This window comes from Mandrillus leucophaeus, unplaced genomic scaffold (assembly GCF_000951045.1).
Source record: "Mandrillus leucophaeus isolate KB7577 unplaced genomic scaffold, Mleu.le_1.0 Scaffold1194, whole genome shotgun sequence".
In the NCBI taxonomy this organism is placed as follows: Eukaryota; Metazoa; Chordata; class Mammalia; order Primates; family Cercopithecidae; genus Mandrillus; species Mandrillus leucophaeus.
In genome coordinates this window covers 502,367-523,375 of record NW_012100254.1, presented here as the reverse complement: position 1 = coordinate 523,375, position 21,009 = coordinate 502,367, and the positions used below count along the sequence as shown (strand labels likewise).

Here is a 21,009-nt window from a genome sequence, read left to right as displayed (position 1 = left end):
ATATTAATGTCAAAACTGCTGATAAACTCTTTGGCAACTGAACTCCTTAAGAAACTTGCCCTAAAAAGTTTATTCTTCATGATCAATCTGAAAGATAATCCTGCTACTACTACAATTTTACTTGTATTGTTTTTTCCCGATTCTTGTCCTTTGACATGCTATTAAACTCTGCGTTGTTCTTAGAAGTAATGAGCATTGGCTCATTAGGATTGTTTTCAGAGGCTTTTGACCTTTTGATGTCATGAATATGTCTATCAATCTAAGATGCCTATGAAGGCCCTGAGTTGATGATGCTTCACACTGCAGTGATTGAACACATATCTAGTGATGGGATGACTGATTTCCTTTATCTTTCTTATAACAAAATGCTCCTACCATTCTTCATGTTCTTTACTAACTATTATGGATATCTAAAAATTAATAAGAAATATCAGGATTAATAGAATTTATAAAGATTGTAGCTTATAGCAAATATTCAAATAGTGGAAATGTCAGGTAACTTTATTAGATTCTGTTTGGATCTCCTAGGAAGCTCCCAACAGCTCTACACAGAATCACTTGTTGAAATTCCCAATCTAATTTTTTATTTTTTGCTTTCCAAATTTGTTATTTCTTGGAACATTCTTCATTAAATTTGCATGAAATGCATACTCAGTATACATTTATTAATATTTATTTTATTTGCTATAATGACTCATTATTAACAGTAGACAGGGCCATGGAATACACACTTAACCACATGGTATGTTAGTCAATTTGCATTGCTATAAAGGAATACCTGAGACCTAGTAATTTATAAAGAAAAGAGGTTTGGCTGGGCATGGTGGCTCATGCCTAAAATTCCAGCACTTTGGATGGCCAAGGCAGGGGGATTGCTTGAGCTCAGGAGTTCGAGACCAGCCTGGGCAACATGACAAAACCCTGTCTCTACTAAAAGTACAAAAATTAGCCAGGCATGATGGTGCGTGCCTGTAGTCCCAGCTACTCATGGGGTTGAGGTGAAAGGATGGCTTGAGACTGGGAGATCAAGGCTGCAGTGAGCCATGATTGTGCCACTGCGCTCCAGCCTTGGTGACAGAGCAAGACCCTGTCTTTAAAAAAAAACAAAAAAAGAAAAGAGATTTTTTTGCTCATGGTTCTGCAGACTGTACAAGCATGGTGCCAGCATCTGCTAAGCTTCTGGTGAGAGTCTCAGGGAGCTTACATAACAGAAGGCAAAGGGAGAGCCGGCAGTGTCACACGGTGAAAGAGGGAGCAAGAAAGAGGAAGGAAGTGTTAACATGCATATGCTGTATACATTTATTAATATTTCTTTTATTTGCTATAATGACTCATTATTAACAGTAGACAGGGCCATGGAACATACACTTACCACATAGTGTGTTAGTCCATTTGCATTGCTGTAAAGGAATGTCTGAGACCTAGTAATTTATACAGAAAAGAGGTATGGCTGGGCATGATCTCATGTGAGAACTTAGAACTTACCCATTACAAAAGGACAGCACCAAGACATTCATGAGGGATTTGTTCCCATGACCCAAACACCTCCCACTAGGTCCACCTCCAACTTTGGAGGTCACATTTCAACATGAGATTTGGAGGGGACAGAACATTCACACTATATCACATGCCAACAGCTCTAAGCAAGGCAGACTGAATAGACTGTAACCACTTGTCTCCTACCTGCTGGTTTCTTGGTTCCCAGAAATGTCACCTTTAATGGTCAACTCCACATATCAGCATTTCCTGCTGTTGCTTTTGATTTGGTGTTACTGGATTCCTTGGAGTCACTAACATCTTTATGTTGATCACATAACAGGCAGATTGGTACCGCTATAAATTCATGAGTAACAACCTCAAATGGGTACTCTATACTGCAGACAATTACTACTTTCCTCTAGGAAGCTGGATTTCCCATTTTCTGAGACCACTCTTTTTCTCTCTCCATAACTGTCCACATCTCTTTCACTCCATTTTGATATAACAACTTTGTCACCAATTTTGAAAGCTTCAGTAAGACAACAGTAGTCAAAAGGCAGGAATGCCACATTCGCATCCCCAAATTTACAAACCTACCTTCCTTTGCACCATTTTCTTCTTTTTCTCTGTTGGTACAACAACAGCAAAACGTTTTTCCTATAAAACCCCGTCATCCACGTGTGCTCTGAATCTCATCTCACCAGCTCTATCCCTGCAACCTTCTCTCCTGCATCGTCATTTTGACCTTTCTCCTAAAATAATTCCCACATGTGTGGGAGTCATCACATCCCACACATAAGTGCAAAACCCCCATCATCACACTTATGAACTACAAAAGGATCTTTTTTTTTTTTTTTTGAGGATGGAGTCTCGCTCTGTCGCCCAGGTTGGAGTGCAGTGGCCGGATCTCAGCTCACTGCAAGCTCCGCCTCTCGGGTTCACGCCATTCTCCTGCCTCAGCCTCCCTAGTAGCTGGGACTATAGGCGCCCGCCACCTTGCCCGGCTAATTTTTTGTATCTTTTAGTAGAGATGGGGTTTCACCGTGTTAGCCAGCATGGTCTCGATCTCCTGACCTCGAGATCCACCCGTCTCGGCCTCCCGAAGTGCTGGGATTACAGGCTTGAGCCACTGCTCCCGGCCAAAAGGATCTTATAGCACTTGCATTTTTATTTCTTTGTAGTGTTGTTTTTTTTTTCGCCTCCAAATTATACCCACCACCTAGAGAAGTTCCTGGCATGACATTAGCATTCAAAAATGTTCAATGAATTAATATTATCTCAATCTTGAGGTATTTGACACCATATTTTGCAATAAGTAAAAGCTCAATAAGGATTTGTTAAACCATTTAACACTTTTCAGAGATAAATTATTACCTTAGCTTTTCCTATACAAATTCAAGATCATTTTCTTGGTCTTCTTTGTAAGAGTAAGAAAAATAAGGCTAGATCTTTGGATGTTAAAGGATGAACCTAATGAGAGGGTGACTTTGGCAGTATGTCAACATAATGCAAAATCTGCTCCTTAGTTTTGTAGGTTTAAAAACTCAAATTGATCAATTTACTCCATCATATTAATGCTCTGGGAGAAGTAACTCAATCCAATAAAACTCGTTAGAGAAAGAGTTATCAACCCCAATACAAAACAGTTAAGTCATAGTGGAAGAAAGTTTGGAATTCCAGCAACTGTAAAATTTTGTCCATAATTAGGAAGAGTAATTTTATGAAATGTCCTACATAATAGACTCTAAAAATAGATTATTATTCCATAAAAAGGACATTTCTATTTAATTCAATATAAATATCCAACAGAATGGAAATGAACTGTGTTAGAAAAATATTCACGGTTACTTGATAAAGTGCCTTTTCCTATTGGACAGTTCTAAATAAACCCTGACAAATTCTTACTAAACCCTTCTTTCCTCCATTGTTGATAGAAAAATTATTACCTCATTTGTTTCATACCTGATATTTCCAAGATTACATCTTTTTTTTAAAAAAAAAACCCCACAATTTTATGGTAGTTGTTTATTGATTATCATAGGAAAGGTGCTGCTGATGACTTCGACTTCCAGGAATGCTGGACTGGGTAATTCAGACAAACTCTCCTGCCGTTTGCAATGGAGAGCCAAAAAGATAGTGAAGAATTTGGCCAGCACTAAGGACACAGGCCTGGATCAAGGTGAGGACAGAGATCTGGTGTGTTGTGTCCAACATTTGAGGCCAGCCACTTTTCCTCTGGAGACATTTGTCTATTCCAAAATGAGTGGCTGAGATGCTGAGAGGCTGAGTGGTACTTCTGACAGCTTAAGATAACAAGGAGAACAGGCATTGGAGTTCAGGGTCCACCAATGAATGTGCTCTAGTGAGCCACGCTCACTGCAGGTTGGGACCTCAGAGAGTTGCACCACAGGAGTGAGAATGAACTCTTCCAACACTGGCGTGGGGACTAGCTGTGCTGGACTTACGTAAGTTATGGTGATGTCTATGCACTCTGTGAGATAGGTAAGGGTTATTGAGAATAATTTTGTCTACATTTTGTACTTAACTTCAGTATTGATTTCAAACCTGACTCCTGAGTCAGCAACAACTGCAAACAACTCCAGATTAATAGCTTTTTGGCTTAATGTATGATTTAACAGGGCCATCTTTAGGGTTTTAGAACACGGCCAAGTCATTATGACATCTACTCCAATACCTCAGGATTCACTAATGAAGTCCTCCAATTGAATACAGAGAAATGCCACAGGAATAAGATGAGAAAACTTCACTTCGTGTAAGGAAGGAATTCTAGGAGGTCAGAAGGGCAGAGAAGTTAAAAGAGTGGCAGCTGCTAAAGCAAAGAGAGAGAAGGCTATTCATTCTCTGAGAGCTATTAATAGTTTCTTAGGAATTCTTGAATTCATTTTATGAGGAAATCATAAAAGTTTCAGTGAGCTTAGGGGAATATGTTTGTGCCTTGTTTTCATCTGGTAAACATCCTCAAAATTTATAAACAAAATAGAGACAAAGATAATCCAAGTCAAAACAAAATAGAAAATATATTTGAAATGCCTGCTTTTCTGTTCTTGAATGTCTCATTCAGGCTTAGAGATGTAAGATAAGCATAGATACTTACCCATCCAGTAATTATACACTTTGCCAAATACGTAAGTCCTGCTTTGTAGCCTTCGCCACATAACTAAGAGCACAAGTCACTCTTTTTCTAAGCTCTAATGGAATGGTAAAGAGGACAGAAAAAAAGTTTTTCTTTTTGTAGTTATAACTAGCATTTAAAACGCTTTTTTTTTTTTTTTTTTCCTGAGATGGAATCTCGCTCTGTTGCCCAGGCTGGAGTGCAGTGGGGTGATCTCGGCTCATTGCAAGCTCCGCCTCCTGGGTGCACGCCATTCTCCTGCCTCAGTCTCCCGAGTAGCTAGGACTACAGGCACCCGCCACCACACCCGGCTAATTTTTTGTATTTTTAGTAGAGATGGGGTTTCACCGTATTAGCCAGGATGGTCTCGATCTCCTGACCTTGTGATCCACCTGCCTTGGCCTCCCAAAGAGCTGGGATTACAGGCGTGAGACACTGCGCCTGGCCAGATATATATTTTTTTAAATTATACTTTAAGTTCTGGGATACATGTGCAGAATGTGCAATTTTGTTACATAGGTATACACGTGCCATGGTGGTTTGCTGCACCTATCAACCCGTCATCTACATTAGTTATTTCTCCTAATGCTATCCCTCCCCTTACACCCCACCCCCTGACAGGCCCCGGTGTGTGATGTTCCCCTTCCTGTGGCCATATGTTCTCATTGTTCAACTCCCAATTATGAGTGAGAACACATGGTGTTTGGTTTTCTGTTCTTGTGTTAGTTTGCTGAGAATGATAGTTTCCAGCTTCATCCATGTCCCTGCAAAGGACATGAACTCATTCTTTTTTATGGCTGCATAGTATTCCATGGTGTACATGTGCCACATTTCTTTATCCAATCTATCATTGATGGGCATTTGGGTTGGTTCCAAGTCTTTGCTATTGTGAATAGTACTGCAATAAACATGTGTGCATGTGTCTTTATAGTAGAATGATTTAAATCCTTTTGGTATATACCCAGTAATGGGATTGTTGGTCAAATGGTATTTCTAGTTCTAGATCCTTGAAGAATTGCCACACTGTATCCCACAATCGTTGAACTAGTTTACACTCCCACCAACAGTGTAAAACGTCCCTATTTCCCCACATTCTCCCCAACATCTGTAAAACAGATTTTTTTTTTAAGATGATAGGGACCTAATGACTTCTAGCACTATTTCTCATTATGCAAAAGACTACCTCCATTACTATTTTTTTTTATATTATAGCTTCCCTTTTCATTCTTGTTAGGTTTTCAACGTAAGTTTATTTTGCAACAATACCCATCCTTTTTTAGTCTGAGTTCTTTCCTCTAGGACCTCAGAGAATAAATCTAATTCATCTTTTATACATTTCCCAAAATTTGAAGTTAGCTATCATGTCAATCTCTTTTTCTTCCCCCCTCATTTCGTCAGCCTCCACGATGGCCATCAAACCTGTTTTTCACCACATTTTACAGGTAAAACCCACATCCAAACCTCCAATGCAACATGACCAACATTAAGACTATTGCGGTTGGGCACGGTGGCTCACACCTGTAATTCCAGCACTTTGGGAGGCCGAGGTGGGTGGTTCACGAGGTCAGGAGATCAAGACCATCCTGGCTAACATGGTGAAACCCCGTCTCTACTAAAAATACAAAAAATTAGCTGGGTGTGGTGGCGGGCGCCTGTAGTCCCAGCGACTTGGGAGGCTGAGGCTGGAAAATGGTGTGAACCCAGGAGGTGGAGTTTGCAGTGAGCCGAGATCGCCCCACAGCACTCCAGTCTGGGCGACACAGCAACACTCTGTCTCAAAAAAAAAAAAAAAAAAAAAGACTATTGCTTCCTTTTCCTGCTCTTTCAAGTACTAAGATGTAGCTATTTTTGCAACCTAAGCCATAGCACTCTATTGGGATCAGAATTAGAATTAAGTACCATTGCTACATCTTTTGTCAAAACAACTATAAAGCCAGGTTTTCCCTCATGCTGAATTCACATAATGGATTGTTTAGAACTCAAGGGCAGGACTTCACATTTAGGAATATTCAATGTTAGGCGTTTTTGGCTTGTTGAGATTTTTGAATTGTCATTCATTGTTCTGTAAGTCTTCTCTGGCTTTACATTATCTGTAAATTTAATGACTATAAGTGGTTAGTGAAAATGAATTGCATGAGGCTAAGGACATAAAACTGGTATAAGCCATAAGAGATCTCTTGCAAGTTGATTAATGGTTCATTTAAACAACCATAGTGATAGGCACGATTCCAAAACTTCTTTTTTTTTTTTTAAATCATGCATTAGTATCGCCTGGGGGCTTATTAAAATTGATTGTTGGGTCTCACCAATTTCTGATTTCCTTCTGAGCATTTGCATTTCTAACAAGTTCCCAGGTAATGTGATGACCAACTTTGAGAAGTATTGCTTTATGGGCACAATTAATTATTCAATAAGCTTCCATCACACAACCCAAGCAATTCTTTATGTACCTTGTAATGTGAGGTTTGGCTTGACTTATTCTTAGGTTGGATGTATGCTGACCCCCAGAGATATATTTTATGCTGCTGTACAATTTGATTAGATATTATTAGTTCCACTTCCTTAATTTTTAAGCTTTCAATGTGAAAGAATGGGTAAGTAGTTTAGTTTAGGTAGGGAACCTGAACTCTGGCCAATTCTAATAGCCACAGTGTTGCTTCAAATACATGTTTAAATGTTGACACTACCAAAGATGAAATAAACCCTACCATAGTGATGTTGCTATTTTCAAACAGATTAAGTTCACAAAGATTGCAGTCTATTATAAAAGAAATATTAAGCCTTTCCACATTGACAATTTGTCAGCAACAAATATTGAATTACAACTTGCAGGATTTGATTTAGAAAAAAATTTAGTCAATGAATGGGAATTTCAAATGCCTTTCGGCGTTAAGGAGAAATACCTTAGTTTCTCCTATCTCATTCACTGAGTCCGCCTAAATGGTGATATTAGGCAGATTTTGGTAAAGATGCGGTAAGCTTTTGATAACATGTATATTGAGTAAAATAGCTGTTCACTGGCCCTCTGCCCTGATCCCAAAATAAACTCAAAACAACAATGTTTTCACTTCATTTATTCCTTTGAAACAAGTCACTTAATACAGCATTTAGATATTCAAAGTCATACACCTCATAAATAAAATCAATGCATCTTAATGACAATGGCAAAATCACGTAAGAGTTGTAGAAAATGAAGTTAGACATCTTCCAGGTAGCAGCAGTGCATTACTTCAAAAAATGCTGGCAAATAGGCAAAACATTTTTAAAACAAGAAAACACTGTCCATCTTAAGAAAAAATATTTTCTTACGCTGTTTTGCCCATCCCTATTTTTTCAAGTCATATTCTAAAGCTCTAATTTGACAGTCTTGTGGTTTTATTTTTGCATCAGGAACCTGTCTCTACTGAATTAGTACAGAAATTATAGGAATATTGTTGTTCTCTAACCCTTTTCACAAGCTATTCATATTCATTCTGTAATTAGGCTGAATTTAAATTTTTTTCAAGGAAAAATACTACTCTGCTAAGTACATATTTCCTGTAAACAGCTGGAGTCCTGAATGGCACCAATGTGACTGGAAAACTGACAAAAATTAGGTCCCCTGGTCCTTTAAGTAACTTACGGGCTAATTACATAGCCTATACCAGTTTATAAAGTAGACTCGTAATCACAGTAGAAATTCTGAGCCTAAGATTATCCTTTCTGTTTACCTACAACTTAATCAAATTATATCTTCACTATTCCTAAACTCTTGTATGTTGGTTAGTACTTTTAAAAACGTAAGTATAAAAGGGCATCATGGCAAAATGCTTATAATTCATGGTTTCATACTTTAATGACAAGCTTTTTCACCTATGGCCATGCTATATTCTATGATAAGAAATGGGGAAGAAGGGTTGAGTTGACACAAAGGCATTGCTTTAAAAATGTTTGGAAAAGCATAATTCATGACTAGGAATGCATCTATTTGACAATCTCTTCTTTTTCAGTGGTACTTTGTCCTCTTGGCCCTTTTCTCCCTTCACTCTACCATGAGGGGGTTACCAACCTCCTTTAAATGTATGTGAATCAAGACCTAAATCAGCACCCTACAATTCAACATCAATAATAATTTTAAGTCAAATATTCAAAGCACTGTAAGCAAAATGCTAGCTAATTTTGAGAAAAATAAACACTCTCCCACACCAGGGACATTTAATATTCTTTTTATGTTGAATGACGTGCTGAAATACTGTAACACTTCATAACAAAACAGCTTTAGTTAATAAACTAGCTTATTCAAATCGAGTGTTTCACTTTGGACTTAAAATGATGTCACTTGTATATGACACTTTTAAGGCCTCTGACTCAAAAATCAGTTTCCTTAAAATAAGTCTGCTTGGAAACAAACAAGTTTTAAGGATCAAATCTTTTAGAAATTATCAGTCATCTTTGCACTACAAGGACAATTTTGAATACTGCATTGTACAATGAATACAAGATATTCACATTATAATAACATTTTTAATGCTAGAGCACAGACCATGCTCCTAATAGTTACTGAAATTGAGTTCTACTGTTATCAAAACACCAGAATGCTGTGCCATTAGATACACTCTATACTGATGGCAATCTTTGATTAAGAAGAGCTGATGGATAGTAGCTCAAGAATTGTACTTTAATGTCCTTAATTAGATCCCTAGAGGGCCAACATGTAAACTTTTATTCCATATTTTTGTTAAAGTGCTGCAAACAAATTAAATGTGTCTCAACACATGAAAGAACGTAATTCTTAGTATGTTTAGGAAGGTCACCTGATTCGTCAAAAAAAAAAAAAAAAAAAAAATCGCTGTTGCTTAATCTTGCATACTTCCCATTCCATTTTTTTTCAAAAAGATGTAAGAAAACTATGTTTAGCTTAGGGCAACTTGCAACACCCACGTTTTAATCCCTACACAGAAGGAATAAACTGGAGAAGCAAGTTAGGCATGGGCATTTGGGGCCACAGACAAATTAGATAGATAACATAATGTTAGTTAATTCCTGATTATTATTTTGCTGGGACTTCATGGAATAATCAAGTGGCATGACTACATTAGTTGTTAAAAACAGGGTCAAACTGACCAGCAGTCAAGCTTCAAGGGTACTACCTGACTATGCTAATTTCATGGGAAACAATGAAGAAATCAACCACAAACCATTAGCAAAAGATGTAACACACTAATATCTTCGCTTGGCTAACACATCACAAAATTTCCAGGTATATTCAATTTTCGCTTCTGAAATCACTTTACTCAGGAGTGAATCTTCATAGCACTACACCTGACCTTTAATCCAAAGAAGAGTAAAAGAAAGGAAGAAGGGTGGGGTGGGAAAGTGAGGTCTTTATTCACTTTGCCACTGATATAAACTGTCCTCATTTTAATTTTAAAAAAAAAAAAAAACCCTCCCCTATGGCAGGCAAAAACTGAATGAATAGGAAGAAGGATTTCACTCTGCTCTAGTACAAAACTTAAAGACATTTACTCCTCCTGAAAGTTATAAGTCCACAGATTTTCAAAATTCCCAAGATGAGAATTTACTCCCTTTAATAACTAATTTCAAGAGTTTAATAAGCACAGTAAAAAATGAAAAAACAAACAACAACAACAACAACAACAAAAAACCCCTGTAAATTCTGTGAGGCTTTAAAGCTTGAGTTTAGAATGAGGAAAGGTTTAGGTTTTTAATGCTTAATAACTAAATCAGATGGTCCGCAAATAAAGCTTCATCTTGAATTTTCCATGATCAGAACACTAAAGTACTAGTGCTAAATTTCAGCAGATTAAAGTCATTTTTGAAAGGAATTTGACAGAGTATCTGTGTCCAACTGGTAAATGGACAACCTACATGACAGATAAAATAGAATGAAATAAGATCCCCTGAATACTTGACACTTAATATGTAAACAAAGCACTTACAATGAAGGGGTTTAATTTTCCTTTCCATTTGTTAAATTTACCCACTGTAGAAAATATATACTGAATTTTAAAGTGACAGAAACTTATGTTGGAACATATCAAAACATACAACAGAAACATATCAAAACATGCCTGGCACAGTATAAATTACTCAATAAATATTTGTTGCATGAATAAACTTCTACATCTACAGCTGCAGTAAGCAAATGTCAACTTTGTCTCCTGAAGTCGCAAAGAAAGGAAGGTAAGCATTCTGACTAACGATGCATAAAGCTCAATTTGATAATTGTTATCTAGTGGTATATTCTTAATTTACAGTTTTAAATTTAATATTTTCTGGGAGAAATAAAAAAGATACAAAACCAAAACCATCTAGACCAGATGAGAGTCAGGTGTGGAGAGATTTTCAATCCTATTAATTTGAACATATTATGATTGCCAAACATTAAGTATCATAAGTTTATCAGTGCTATTTTTAAGGCTCAGTAAAATAGAAAACTAAACACTTTTAAGTTATACTGATCATAACAGCTTATATTGTCTAAAATAACTATGCACACAAAAGGTACTCAAGAAATGTCATCTGACAATTTCAAACATACTTTGTGAATTGTCCCTTAAAAGTACTTTTCTCCTATATTGTTCAAATGTTCCTTAATTTTATATGGCCACCTTCACCAAGTGAAAGTGCTAAAAGTAAATGTTAATTTTAAAACATTTGCTAGGAAGATATGCTGAAAAAGATCCAAGTGCTTTAAAGTATACCACTGATTTTCTAAGTGAGATACTTAATAAAAAATGAGACCAAAATAACAAAACTTCACAACATTAAGCCTCTTCACATTATATGAGATAATACATAACAAATTATAATTTAGCATCCCTGATCAGAATAATTAAGAGGTAGAAAACTTTATCTGGAAGATCTTGTAGTGAAGCTAAGTTTTAGAGGGTGTGCCTTGCGGATTAGTCCACGAAGCAAATGGCTACACATCTAGTATTAGGAAGAAGCAGAATTCTGAGAAAGCTGCATAAGGCAAGGATTTACAATTTTTCCTATTTTGGAAGTGAAACAAATTCATTCAACAGTATTACTCCAATTACTTTAAAACTTCAAAAATCAAAGTAAAAGATTGCAGACAAGCAAAGTGCTAATTTGCAGAAATGTGAAATTATTTAAAATAACTTTAGTGGAGGGATAAGGCTAGCACAAAAGCAAACACTGTTTAGGTGTGCAAAAAATCTTACAAAAACCAACCCAAAGCAGAGCATTATTACTTGAAAAAAATTTTTTGGAGGAAGTGCTCTTAACAAAAAGCTGAGAAAATTAAATCCCCCCAGACAAATCTTTATGCAAATGAAGAAAAAACTGAGGACTCAAATTTCAAGGAATTTCCAATTTAAAAAAATACCCTGCTTAACTTTAAAATGTTATCCAATGTGACAAAGAGCAGTACATGAATTGCATTAAAACACGAGGCCAACGGTCTTTTAAAGCTTCAGGAAGCTGCTCAGGCACCTTTTCCCTCATACATTCTACTTTTTATACACTAGAGATCTTAAACAGGGCACAATCAGTTCCTGTTTTGTGATAACATTCTCAAGGATGAGACTCATCCCTGTAAAAATTGCTTGTGATGTACTTATCAGTGGTTAAGCACACATTTATAAAGTGTACCAAATTGCAATATAAAATCAGTTTGGACAATTCTGAGTATCTTCATTTGATGAATCAATTCATAATTTAGAAACTTAACTCATTCAGAGTTTTTAAAAAGACTCGGTTACTGGAGACACTGTGGTAAATGTCCAGAGGACTCACAGGAGGCCTTCCACATTACCCAAAATGTGATGCTTTCTTCTACAAGTTAAAGCTGCTGGGTGCTAGTTTATAATACTCAATCTCAATCTTCAGGTCAGTGTCAGTAGGTGGCAAGGATCACCTATTCTGTCACTCCAGCAGAAAGAGGCATGTATGTACAGTTTACCACTGTAGACACACATCTGTAAACTTGCACACTAATTTTAATCTTAACAAGGAATTTCAGTGTCTTAGTGGTTTTAAGTCAAAAGGATGGTTCAAGCATTGTGTCCTTTGTTCTTTAGGGTTATGACAGCTTATTGGAAAACCCAGAGCCTTCTGGATCTGTGAGGTAGTAGACTTCAACCCTCATTCATGCATAGATCACACTTCTCCAAAGTTGGTATGGCCTGTCTCCTTGGCATGTTCCCTTGCTTCTGCTTGTCCAGTTAATCCTTTCTGACATACCATGCATCTCAGGGTGAAGCGGTTGACATCAGTAAACTGTCTCCTTCTTCTAGCTTCATCTGCTAATTCCAGTGCTTGTACAAGAACAATATCATCATTAGAGGAGAAAATGGTCAGAGGAGGTGTATCTGGATCAGGGAAGTTACGTTGAAGTGGATCATAGTGGATGCCATCATAAATAAGCAGAACCCTTTTGGTATATCCTGCATCTTCCCCAAAACGATCAATTCTTACTGTCTGTGTATCCACTACACATATTTCACATTGGTAAAACTTGGACAAAATCGATATCTCTATTGCTCCTCCCCAAGTGTCATCCCTTTTGATCCAGTCACAGTACTCTTGATTTGTTTTTCCCAGTATTGCCTCACTATAGAAGTCCGGATCGCTTGCTACAATTTGTGCTATGAGGCGTCTCATCTCAGGGGCACAAGCTGGATTCAAGACTCCTCCTTCGACGACATAGTACACACTGGTAAAGAGGCAAGAATTGTCTGCTGGGACCACGGTTCTGGTAAGCACAGGCAAAGTTTCCCTGACGTAACTAGAAGCACCACGTTTAGTAAATGCAGGTGAACTTTTGGGCCTGGTTTGGTCTTCTTCAACGATCAGCATGTCACCTGTTAAAAATAAAACAAATCCCGATCTGCAGAGAAATTATAGAAGAAACCGAGTGTTCACTAGCCAAGTCTGTAAATTACAAACTGAAGGAGTTAAAGCATAAACTGGGGTTACTAAAGAGAAGACAGCTTTGCAAATAAGTTACCAGTAACAATCTTTGTTCACTGAATTTTCATAAAGATGAAAAAAGAACAAAGAACAAAGACACTTCAGGTTGCATCCCAATTTAGTGAAGGGGTCTGGAGTAAACAACTTTAAGCTTACCTAAAAAGATACATTTCAAAAACAAAATTTCCTTTCCTTATACAGTATTTTACAGAAGGTGCTCACTACAGAGTAGGCCGCTAGGGGGGTCTCCTTCTCTGGGAACTTATCTACTCTGAGTGTTTACAGCGTCCTTGATACAGCAACTGAAAGCTTTTAATTATAAACACTGATGTTCAAGTTTTGATATGGCACAAAAATAACTGCTACTGGTTAGAAATTGAAAGGGCTTTCAGTGGGTGTTTAAAAGCTGACTCGAAAATGAGTATGCCTGTCAAACGAAGTATCTATGAAGGGGATTGCAAAAATGAACCAAGAAAAAAAAAATCCTGCATCCTTGAGATCTCATCGATGATACAGGGGAAAAGAGACATAAGGACAGAGAAAATAGGCCCTACTTCTTCATATTTTTGTGGACGCCGACGGAAAACAAAATGGGATAGTTTCAAAGCCGACCAGAAAGCGGATTGGGGAAGGGGGACTTCAAGGCTTTGGGTTCCCTTTCAACCCTGTGTCAAGACAAGGAGTTGCTAGACACTTGCCCCGGCCCCCGTCAGAGTTCTCTGTTCTTTGATCTATCCTCGCCCCAGGCCTCAAAGTCCCCCGCCGACCCACAGCCACCTTGCCTTGACTAGTGTTCTGTTCTCTCTCACGCCCCTCTCCGTCCTCCCGGGACTTTCCCTGGCCCCAGCCCTGATTCCTTACCAGATTGGATGGGCAAGTCTTCCAGAATGGTATCCCCATTGCTGAGATCCAGGCACTCGGGAGGGTATCCGACGAGGATTCGCTGACCGCCGGGGGCGATCCCGGTGATGGCGGCAATTTGGCTCTGGAGTTCCCGCACCCGGGTCCGGCTGGACAGCCCCTGCAAAACATGGGTGCCGTCCTTGGCCTTGCAGCGGAGCCGCCACATCGTGTCGGTCCGGCTGCCCACAGGCCAGACACCCGCGGGACCAGCTTTGGTCCCGGCAGCCGGTTGAGCGATGCCGCCGGGGCAACCAGGCGCCGGGTGGACTCCAAAATGGCGACCTTTAGCAGGGCCAAACATCGCGAGAAGTTGCGGGTTGTTACAGTTCTCGCGACGCTTCGGCGCGGCTTCTGCCTTAAGCGCGAACTCTTTTAAAGTGACAACTGATTTTTCCCCCACCCTCAGAACGAAGATGTAAACCTCCGTATTCCTAAAGGACAACGGGTCTTGCTACTTGTAGAGCGAGTGAGGTGCCCTCCGCGTCGGTAGCATATATGCTTAAGAAAAGAGGGCGGGGGAAGGAGTTCCTTAATGAAGCTCTGGAGCTTGGAATGTGACCTTGCACTAAGTGAGGTCGGAAATTATTAAATTGGGGCTTCCACGCTACACCCAGACTACATTAGGAGAAACAGAATCATAGTTCACAACGCAAACGAATGCCAGGAATGGTCACTGAGTCAAAGGACCAGTCAAAAACAATTATACTTGTGACTAGACTCGTGGCTGCATTAAACATTGACTCATTGAGGTTCCAGGGGCCAAAGGACTGGCCTTTCTGCCTCCCTGGGACTGCTTGAAAACGTCTATTTGCCACATCAGAAAGCACAGTATGAGGTCAGCATCTGGGCCCAGGGCAGCTGCCTCATTCAGGTGGTGGCAGTGTAAGGAGGAGTCATGTAGTGCGTGTCATCAGATTCCAGTTCAGTTCCTGGGCATGCAAATATGAAGACTTCATTCCTGCCTTCATTGTAACAAGTATTGATTGCAGTTGGGAGACAGGGTGGGGTGTGAGACACACAGCCACTGAATTTCAAAGCAACGTGATAATGCTAGATTATGTGTACCTTTTCAACCGTGTGTGCCTAGAACCCAGGACTGTGAATCGCAAATAAAAAATGTTCAACAAATACTTGCTGAAAGAATAAAGACAGAGTTGTATAGACATAGAGAGGGCAACTAGAGCACTCTGGGAGTTGTAAAAAGTCTCAAAGAGGAGATAACTGTTTGAACTTTTGGAAGAATGAGTTTAATTCCCAGGCGAAGGAGGAATAAAGACATCCCTGAATTTATATGTCTCTTTTCCAAGAAATCTATACTCATTGTTCTTTATCCAGCCGGTATCCAGACAGCAAGTCCCACTTGTCTAGAGTGGGTTTATCAAGCATCAAACGGGCCCGCTGGGGCAACTATGAAAAGTGTAGTTCACTTGGTCCAAACTCACCTCCACTGTAAAAGACTTTGCTTCTGAATAAATGATATGTAATGTTTCTATCTTTTCACATCTTTCATGACTCAATTTTTTTCTGCTGGTGCAATTTTCCTCCTTGGTTCTTCAAGACACTACAACAGATGATACAGCCTGAGTTGGGGGGTAGGTAGGAGGGAAGGTAGGAGCGGTTAGAAGTCCACTGGGGTAGCCGGGCACGGTGGCTCACACCTGTAATCCCAGCACTTTGGGAGGCCGAGGCGGGTGAATCACCCGAGGTCAGAAGTTCGAGACCAGCCTCATCAATATGGAGAAATCCTGTCTCTACTAAAAATACAAAATTAGGGGGGCGTAGTGGCGCATGCCTGTAATCCTAGATACTCGGAGGCTGGAGAATCGCTTGAACCCGGGAGGCAAAGGTTGCGGTGAGCCAAGATCGTGCCATTTCTCTCCAGCCTGGGCAACAAGAGCAAAACTCCATCTCAAAAAAAGAAAAAAGAAATTCCACTGGGGTGTATGGGTGGGTCCAGGGAAGCTTCTGGTTCAACGATGAGAGTGGTTGAGTTTCTTAGGTTACAGCGTCTGACCTGTGGAACGGGGTATGTATACACCCTAAGGCATAATTAGATCAAGTGTTGTGGTAGTTTATTCTAGCAAAAACATCTTTAAAGCTTACGTTCCCATTTATGGATCTAACGAGGTTCTGTTGGGATTCAGTAATGAGAGCGTTAATCTTTGCAGCATTTTCTCGTCACTCAAAGGGCACACCCCCTCTCAAGGCGCCTACTGAATAGTCCACTCTCGCGAGAGTGAGAAAAAAGCCAGGCTTTTTATTAACCCCGCCCCCAGCCCTATTAGTTACCAAGCAACAATGCCACCAGGCTCCGCGGCACTGGGAAACTCGGGTGCTTGTGATCTCTCTGGTTCCCACTTACACCAGCCTTCCCGAGCCCGCGTAGGCGATTGCGACCCGGCCCCGCCCCCTGGGCCCTGCAGGCGCCCGATTGGTGGATGATTCTCTCCAGGTGAGGACCTACGCGCGAGGGGGCGGGGCCAGACGGGCTCACATGATTTGCCGGCTACTGTAGCGCCGGCCCCGGCCACAAGCTGTCGGCTCGGTTCGGTAGTGTTACAGGGGAGGCGCCGGGGCCAAGGCAGGGGGGGATCTTAGGAGAGATCGTAGGGTGAGCCACAGTTGCGCAGCGCCGGGTGGGGTCTAGCGGGGCTGGATGCCGGGGCTGCGTGCCCCCGGATGAAGTGCGGGGCGAGGTACTGGTCGCCCGGCATGGCAGGGAGCGCGGACGTTCTGGGACCGGGAGCCAGAGCCGGTGTTTGGGTTGGAGGATTTGTGTGGTCAGTGAAGGAATCGTGTAAGGCTCTTGAAGGCGCAGGACCTTCCGTCCTCACCAGCCCCCTGTTGTCTGAATTGGGGGCATGAGCTGAGGACTTTCCCACTCCAGTTCGAATCAGGGCTTACCCCTCTTCCCGAGGTGACCTTGGGGAAGTCATTTACCACCTCAGCTCTCCGGTGTTCTTTAGACTGAGTCCCGGAGGTAATTAGGGAGAGGGTGCGGAGCAGGGCTTGAGAATGCACCAGAGGAGAAATGAGTGACGTGCTAGCTAGGGCTGTCTTGAGGTCCAGTTACTGGTTTTCCTTCAGGGAATATGTTGGAGATTTTCCCACGTCCCTCACTTTTTTCTTTTCTTTCTTTTTCATTTTTCCTTTTTTTTTTTACTTTTTTCTTTTCTTTCTTTTTCATTTTTCCTTTTTTTTGTTGTTTTTTTTTTGGACGGAGTCTGGCTCTGTCCCTAGGCTGGAGTGCAGTGGCGCGACCTTGGCTAACTGCAACTTCCGCCTCCCGGGTTCAAGCGATTCTTCTGCCTCAGCCTCCTGAGTAGCTGGGACTACAGGCGCGCACCACCACGCCCAGCTAATTTTTGTATTTTTAGTAGAAACGGGGTTTTACCATGTTGGCCAGGATGGTCTCTATCTCTTGACCTCGTGATCCGCCCGCCTCAGCCTCCGAAAGTATTGGGATTACAGGAGTGAGCCACCGTGCCCGGCCCCACATTTTTCGAAACAGCCCTACCATTAGATTGGAGTTACTTTCTTGGTAATGAACTTGGTCTATTCATAACCCACCCCACCCCAACTGCTGCCACTACTCTGCCCAGATTCTTAAAACTAGAATCTGAGGTCATGAAACCTTGAGCAGGCCACTTAATCCGATGAATCTCAAATTTTCAATCTGTAAAAGGAGGAGAAGAAATAATGGTAGCAAAATCTGTCTAATTACAAGATTATTGGAAGGACTGAAGAAGATAACGTTTGTAAATGTAGACTCGTAAGTCAGCAGATAAATGTAAGGTTCTAGCGCTACTCTTTTTATAGGTGAGGAAACAGGGCTAGAGAAGTAGCTGCTAATTGGGAGAAACAAGACTGAACTTGACTCTTGGCCCAGGGTGCTTTTACTTATACCACACGGATCCAATGAGTTTTCTTTTAAGTTATGTCTTCCTTCTTCCCCCTTCCCTTTTTTACATTCTACTTCTCTCTTTCAGACATCTGAAGAGCTGCCATGTCTGGGGCATCTGTCTCAGAACAGAACAACAACAGCTATGAAACTAAAACCCCAAATCTTCGAATGTCAGAGAAGAAATGTTGTGAGTTCTGGCAGAGAGGAGGGACTGCTCTCTCTCAGCATTTTATCTTGGGAATATAGTTATAATCCTAGACTCTACTGCTTGGTGGGAGGGATAAATAATTCTTTGACATGGAAATTTAATACAAAGTCTCCAGGGTGGAATGTCCTGTCTAAAACAAGTAGACTTAGCGAAATGTCTGTTCTTGGGGCTAGACTACTGGTGTAGTCCAGCAGTTTCTTACTGCTTTCTTTAACTGAATCTCTGTCTCCTGGGACATTTGCACACTGGCTTGCTGATGGAAGTTAGAACAAACATTATTGTACACACAATGAGTAAGACACAGTTGCAGGTGCAGGAATTACTTAGAGCTGGTAATGTTACCAGCTTTATCTGTTGGGCTAAATTTTGGGAGAGTGCTGCTTATTGTAGAAATTACAGATGGGAGCCAGTGCTGTTTGGCTTCATTCTTTCAGGCCTCAGGGGAATGAGCCCTGACACTTGGCTTCTCACAGTGTCTTGGGCATCTTACTTGCTCACAGGTTTAGGCTTTGTACTTTGTAAACTATTTTCCCTGTAGGTTCATTTTTTTTGAGGACAGCTTTCACCTGAGCATTTCCATGCTTGTCTTTTAGATAGAGACAGCAGGAGGGTTTGCGAGGAGATGAAGCATCATTTCCTGTCCCCATGCATCTGTATTTCTAAGCGTCATTATAGGCTGCATAGCTCCCCAAAAGGTCTGGGACTCTGTTCCCCATATATTTTGGGGAACTTCAAGGAATGCTAACTCTTGCCTCTGCTTCTGGATGGCACCTTTCCTGTGGAATTCTGTCAGTTCTTCTCACATCAGTGGAGATACATATATATATATATGTATATATAACCAATTAGTCAAGTCAGTTATATGTATGTCAGCAGGTGGAAACAGTCAACCAGCATGAGACCAGGAATCATCTCATGTTCAAAGCTTTTCCCAGAGCCTCGACCTTGATGTCATGCCCTTGTCACTTTTATGATTGACAATGATAATCTCTCTTCACCTAGCACCCATGGAGCCTGCTGGACAGAAGCAGCTGGCTGGACATGATACTGGGGTTGGCAGAGTTAGGGTCTACAATTAGGGTCTCTTTTCTCTGCCAGGTCAAGAAGCCAGGTGCTAAGGGCAGAATACCCCATGAGAAATAACTAGTATAGCATGATGTTTGAGTGTAGCCTCTGGAGTCAGACTGCCTGAGTTTGAATCCTGGGTTTATGACTTCTTAGCTCTTAAACAAGTTGCTTATCCTCTCCATGCCTCAGTTTACTCCTTTTAAAAGTGGAGATACTGACAGTATCTCCCCGAAAAGTGATGTGAGGATTAAATGACTAAATGTAGGAAGGCACTCAGAAGAGTGTTGAGCATATAGCCAATGTGTGCTATTTTTCACAAGTGACTCAATCTGCCTGTTGTATTTATTCCTGAAATGTTTATATTGAATCATACTCAAATGCTGTATTGGAAGCTCACTATTTAAAAGAGACCAGTGAAGAATTAGTTTTTCAGTAAAAAATGTTTTCTTCTTTTGTTTGACAATATTGTAACCCAGATTTGGGGATCTGGGATGCACCCCTTACAGGGAGGTACACTCGTGTTACTAGGGTGCTTGATCCAAAAAAAAGCTGGGGGCTGGGGGTCAGAGTCGATAATTGTGTCAGTCCTTCTAATTTGCTTTTTTCTCCATGGTAGGAATCTGTTCTACCTGCTTTCCTAACTCTAGTAGTTCATCTGCCTTGAGGGCTTTCAATTAGTCAAAGAAGCAGTAATCCCTGGTTTCTTTCCTGTCTTCTAGACTCTAATTCCTGCTCTGGGCTCTGATCTCTTTTTGCAAGCTCTAGTTTCTCTAAATGCCTTTTTCTTCTCTAAGAAGAAGAAGGTTTCCTAAAGCCACTGTGATTTATTTACCTCATTCTCTCCTCACGTCACAGTTGGGCTGTGAGACTGTTGCAGACATAGTCAAAGGAGAAAATAAAGTTATGAGTATATGTGTTAACTTACCTCCTTTTCCTCTGCTATGGAGCTGTACTTTGGAGCTGGTTCCCCTGGCTGCTTAGTGTTCACATCAGTAGCTGCTTTATTAATAGCTTAACCGTTGTCCCCTTGCTGCTCATTACACCTGTGTTGGCTAATTTTGACTCCGGGAAGTGACTGGGCTTGAGGATTTCAGGGCTGAAGAATGACTTTAGGGAGCCAAAGCCTCCGAAGGAGCATTGCTGGGACTTCAACTGCTCTTGGGATGGGGTGAAGAGGGGCTACTGGCCAAGGTGCCTTTAAGGTGCTCAGAGGACTGGTTTCAGGGCTTATGAAAGCAGAAATGGAAGGCCTGGTGCGGTGACTCACACCTGTAATCCCAGCATTTTGGGAGGCTGAGGTGGGCGGATCATGAGGTCAGGAGATCAAGACCATCCTGGCTAACATGGTGAAACCCCATCTCTACTAAAAAAAAAATA

The 21,009-nt window shown here is 40.8% G+C and overlaps 2 protein-coding genes across 5 annotated transcripts in view; one reads left to right on the top strand and one right to left on the bottom strand.

Annotated features, from left to right (window-relative positions):
* Window positions 1-21,009, top strand: part of PFKFB2 (6-phosphofructo-2-kinase/fructose-2,6-biphosphatase 2) — a 47,112-nt gene that overhangs the window by 2,426 nt on the left and 23,677 nt on the right. For 2 of the 4 annotated variants that reach the window (XM_011966978.1, XM_011966960.1), the window contains exons 1-2: window positions 16,945-17,063; window positions 18,442-18,543. In XM_011966978.1, the coding sequence (XP_011822368.1) occupies window positions 18,459-18,543 (85 nt within the window). In that variant the 5' untranslated portion in view covers window positions 16,945-17,063; window positions 18,442-18,458. Of the gene's footprint in view, window positions 1-6,010; window positions 6,055-13,180; window positions 13,335-16,944; window positions 17,064-18,441; window positions 18,544-21,009 lie in introns of those variants that run through there. The other 2 variants (XM_011966987.1, XM_011966969.1) reach the window with 2 other exon arrangements.
* On the bottom strand, window positions 7,670-14,914 carry YOD1 (YOD1 deubiquitinase). Its single transcript, XM_011966949.1, has 2 exons — window positions 14,411-14,914; window positions 7,670-13,440 (listed from the first exon to the last, which is right to left on the bottom strand). The coding sequence occupies exons 1-2, from the start codon at window positions 14,751-14,753 to the stop codon at window positions 12,737-12,739; spliced, it is 1,047 nt and encodes a 348-aa protein (XP_011822339.1). The 5' UTR covers window positions 14,754-14,914; the 3' UTR covers window positions 7,670-12,736.

What these genes read in the sequence shown, in the direction of transcription:
- YOD1 (XM_011966949.1), bottom strand. Translation starts at nt 14,753, where the DNA reads ATGTTTGGCCCTGCTAAAGGTCGCCATTTTGGAGTCCACCCGGCGCCT. An exon ending in AGACTTGCCCATCCAATCTG is followed by an intron (nt 13,441 to 14,410) that starts GTAAGGAATCAG and finishes TATTTTTAACAG; the next exon opens with GTGACATGCTGATCGTTGAA.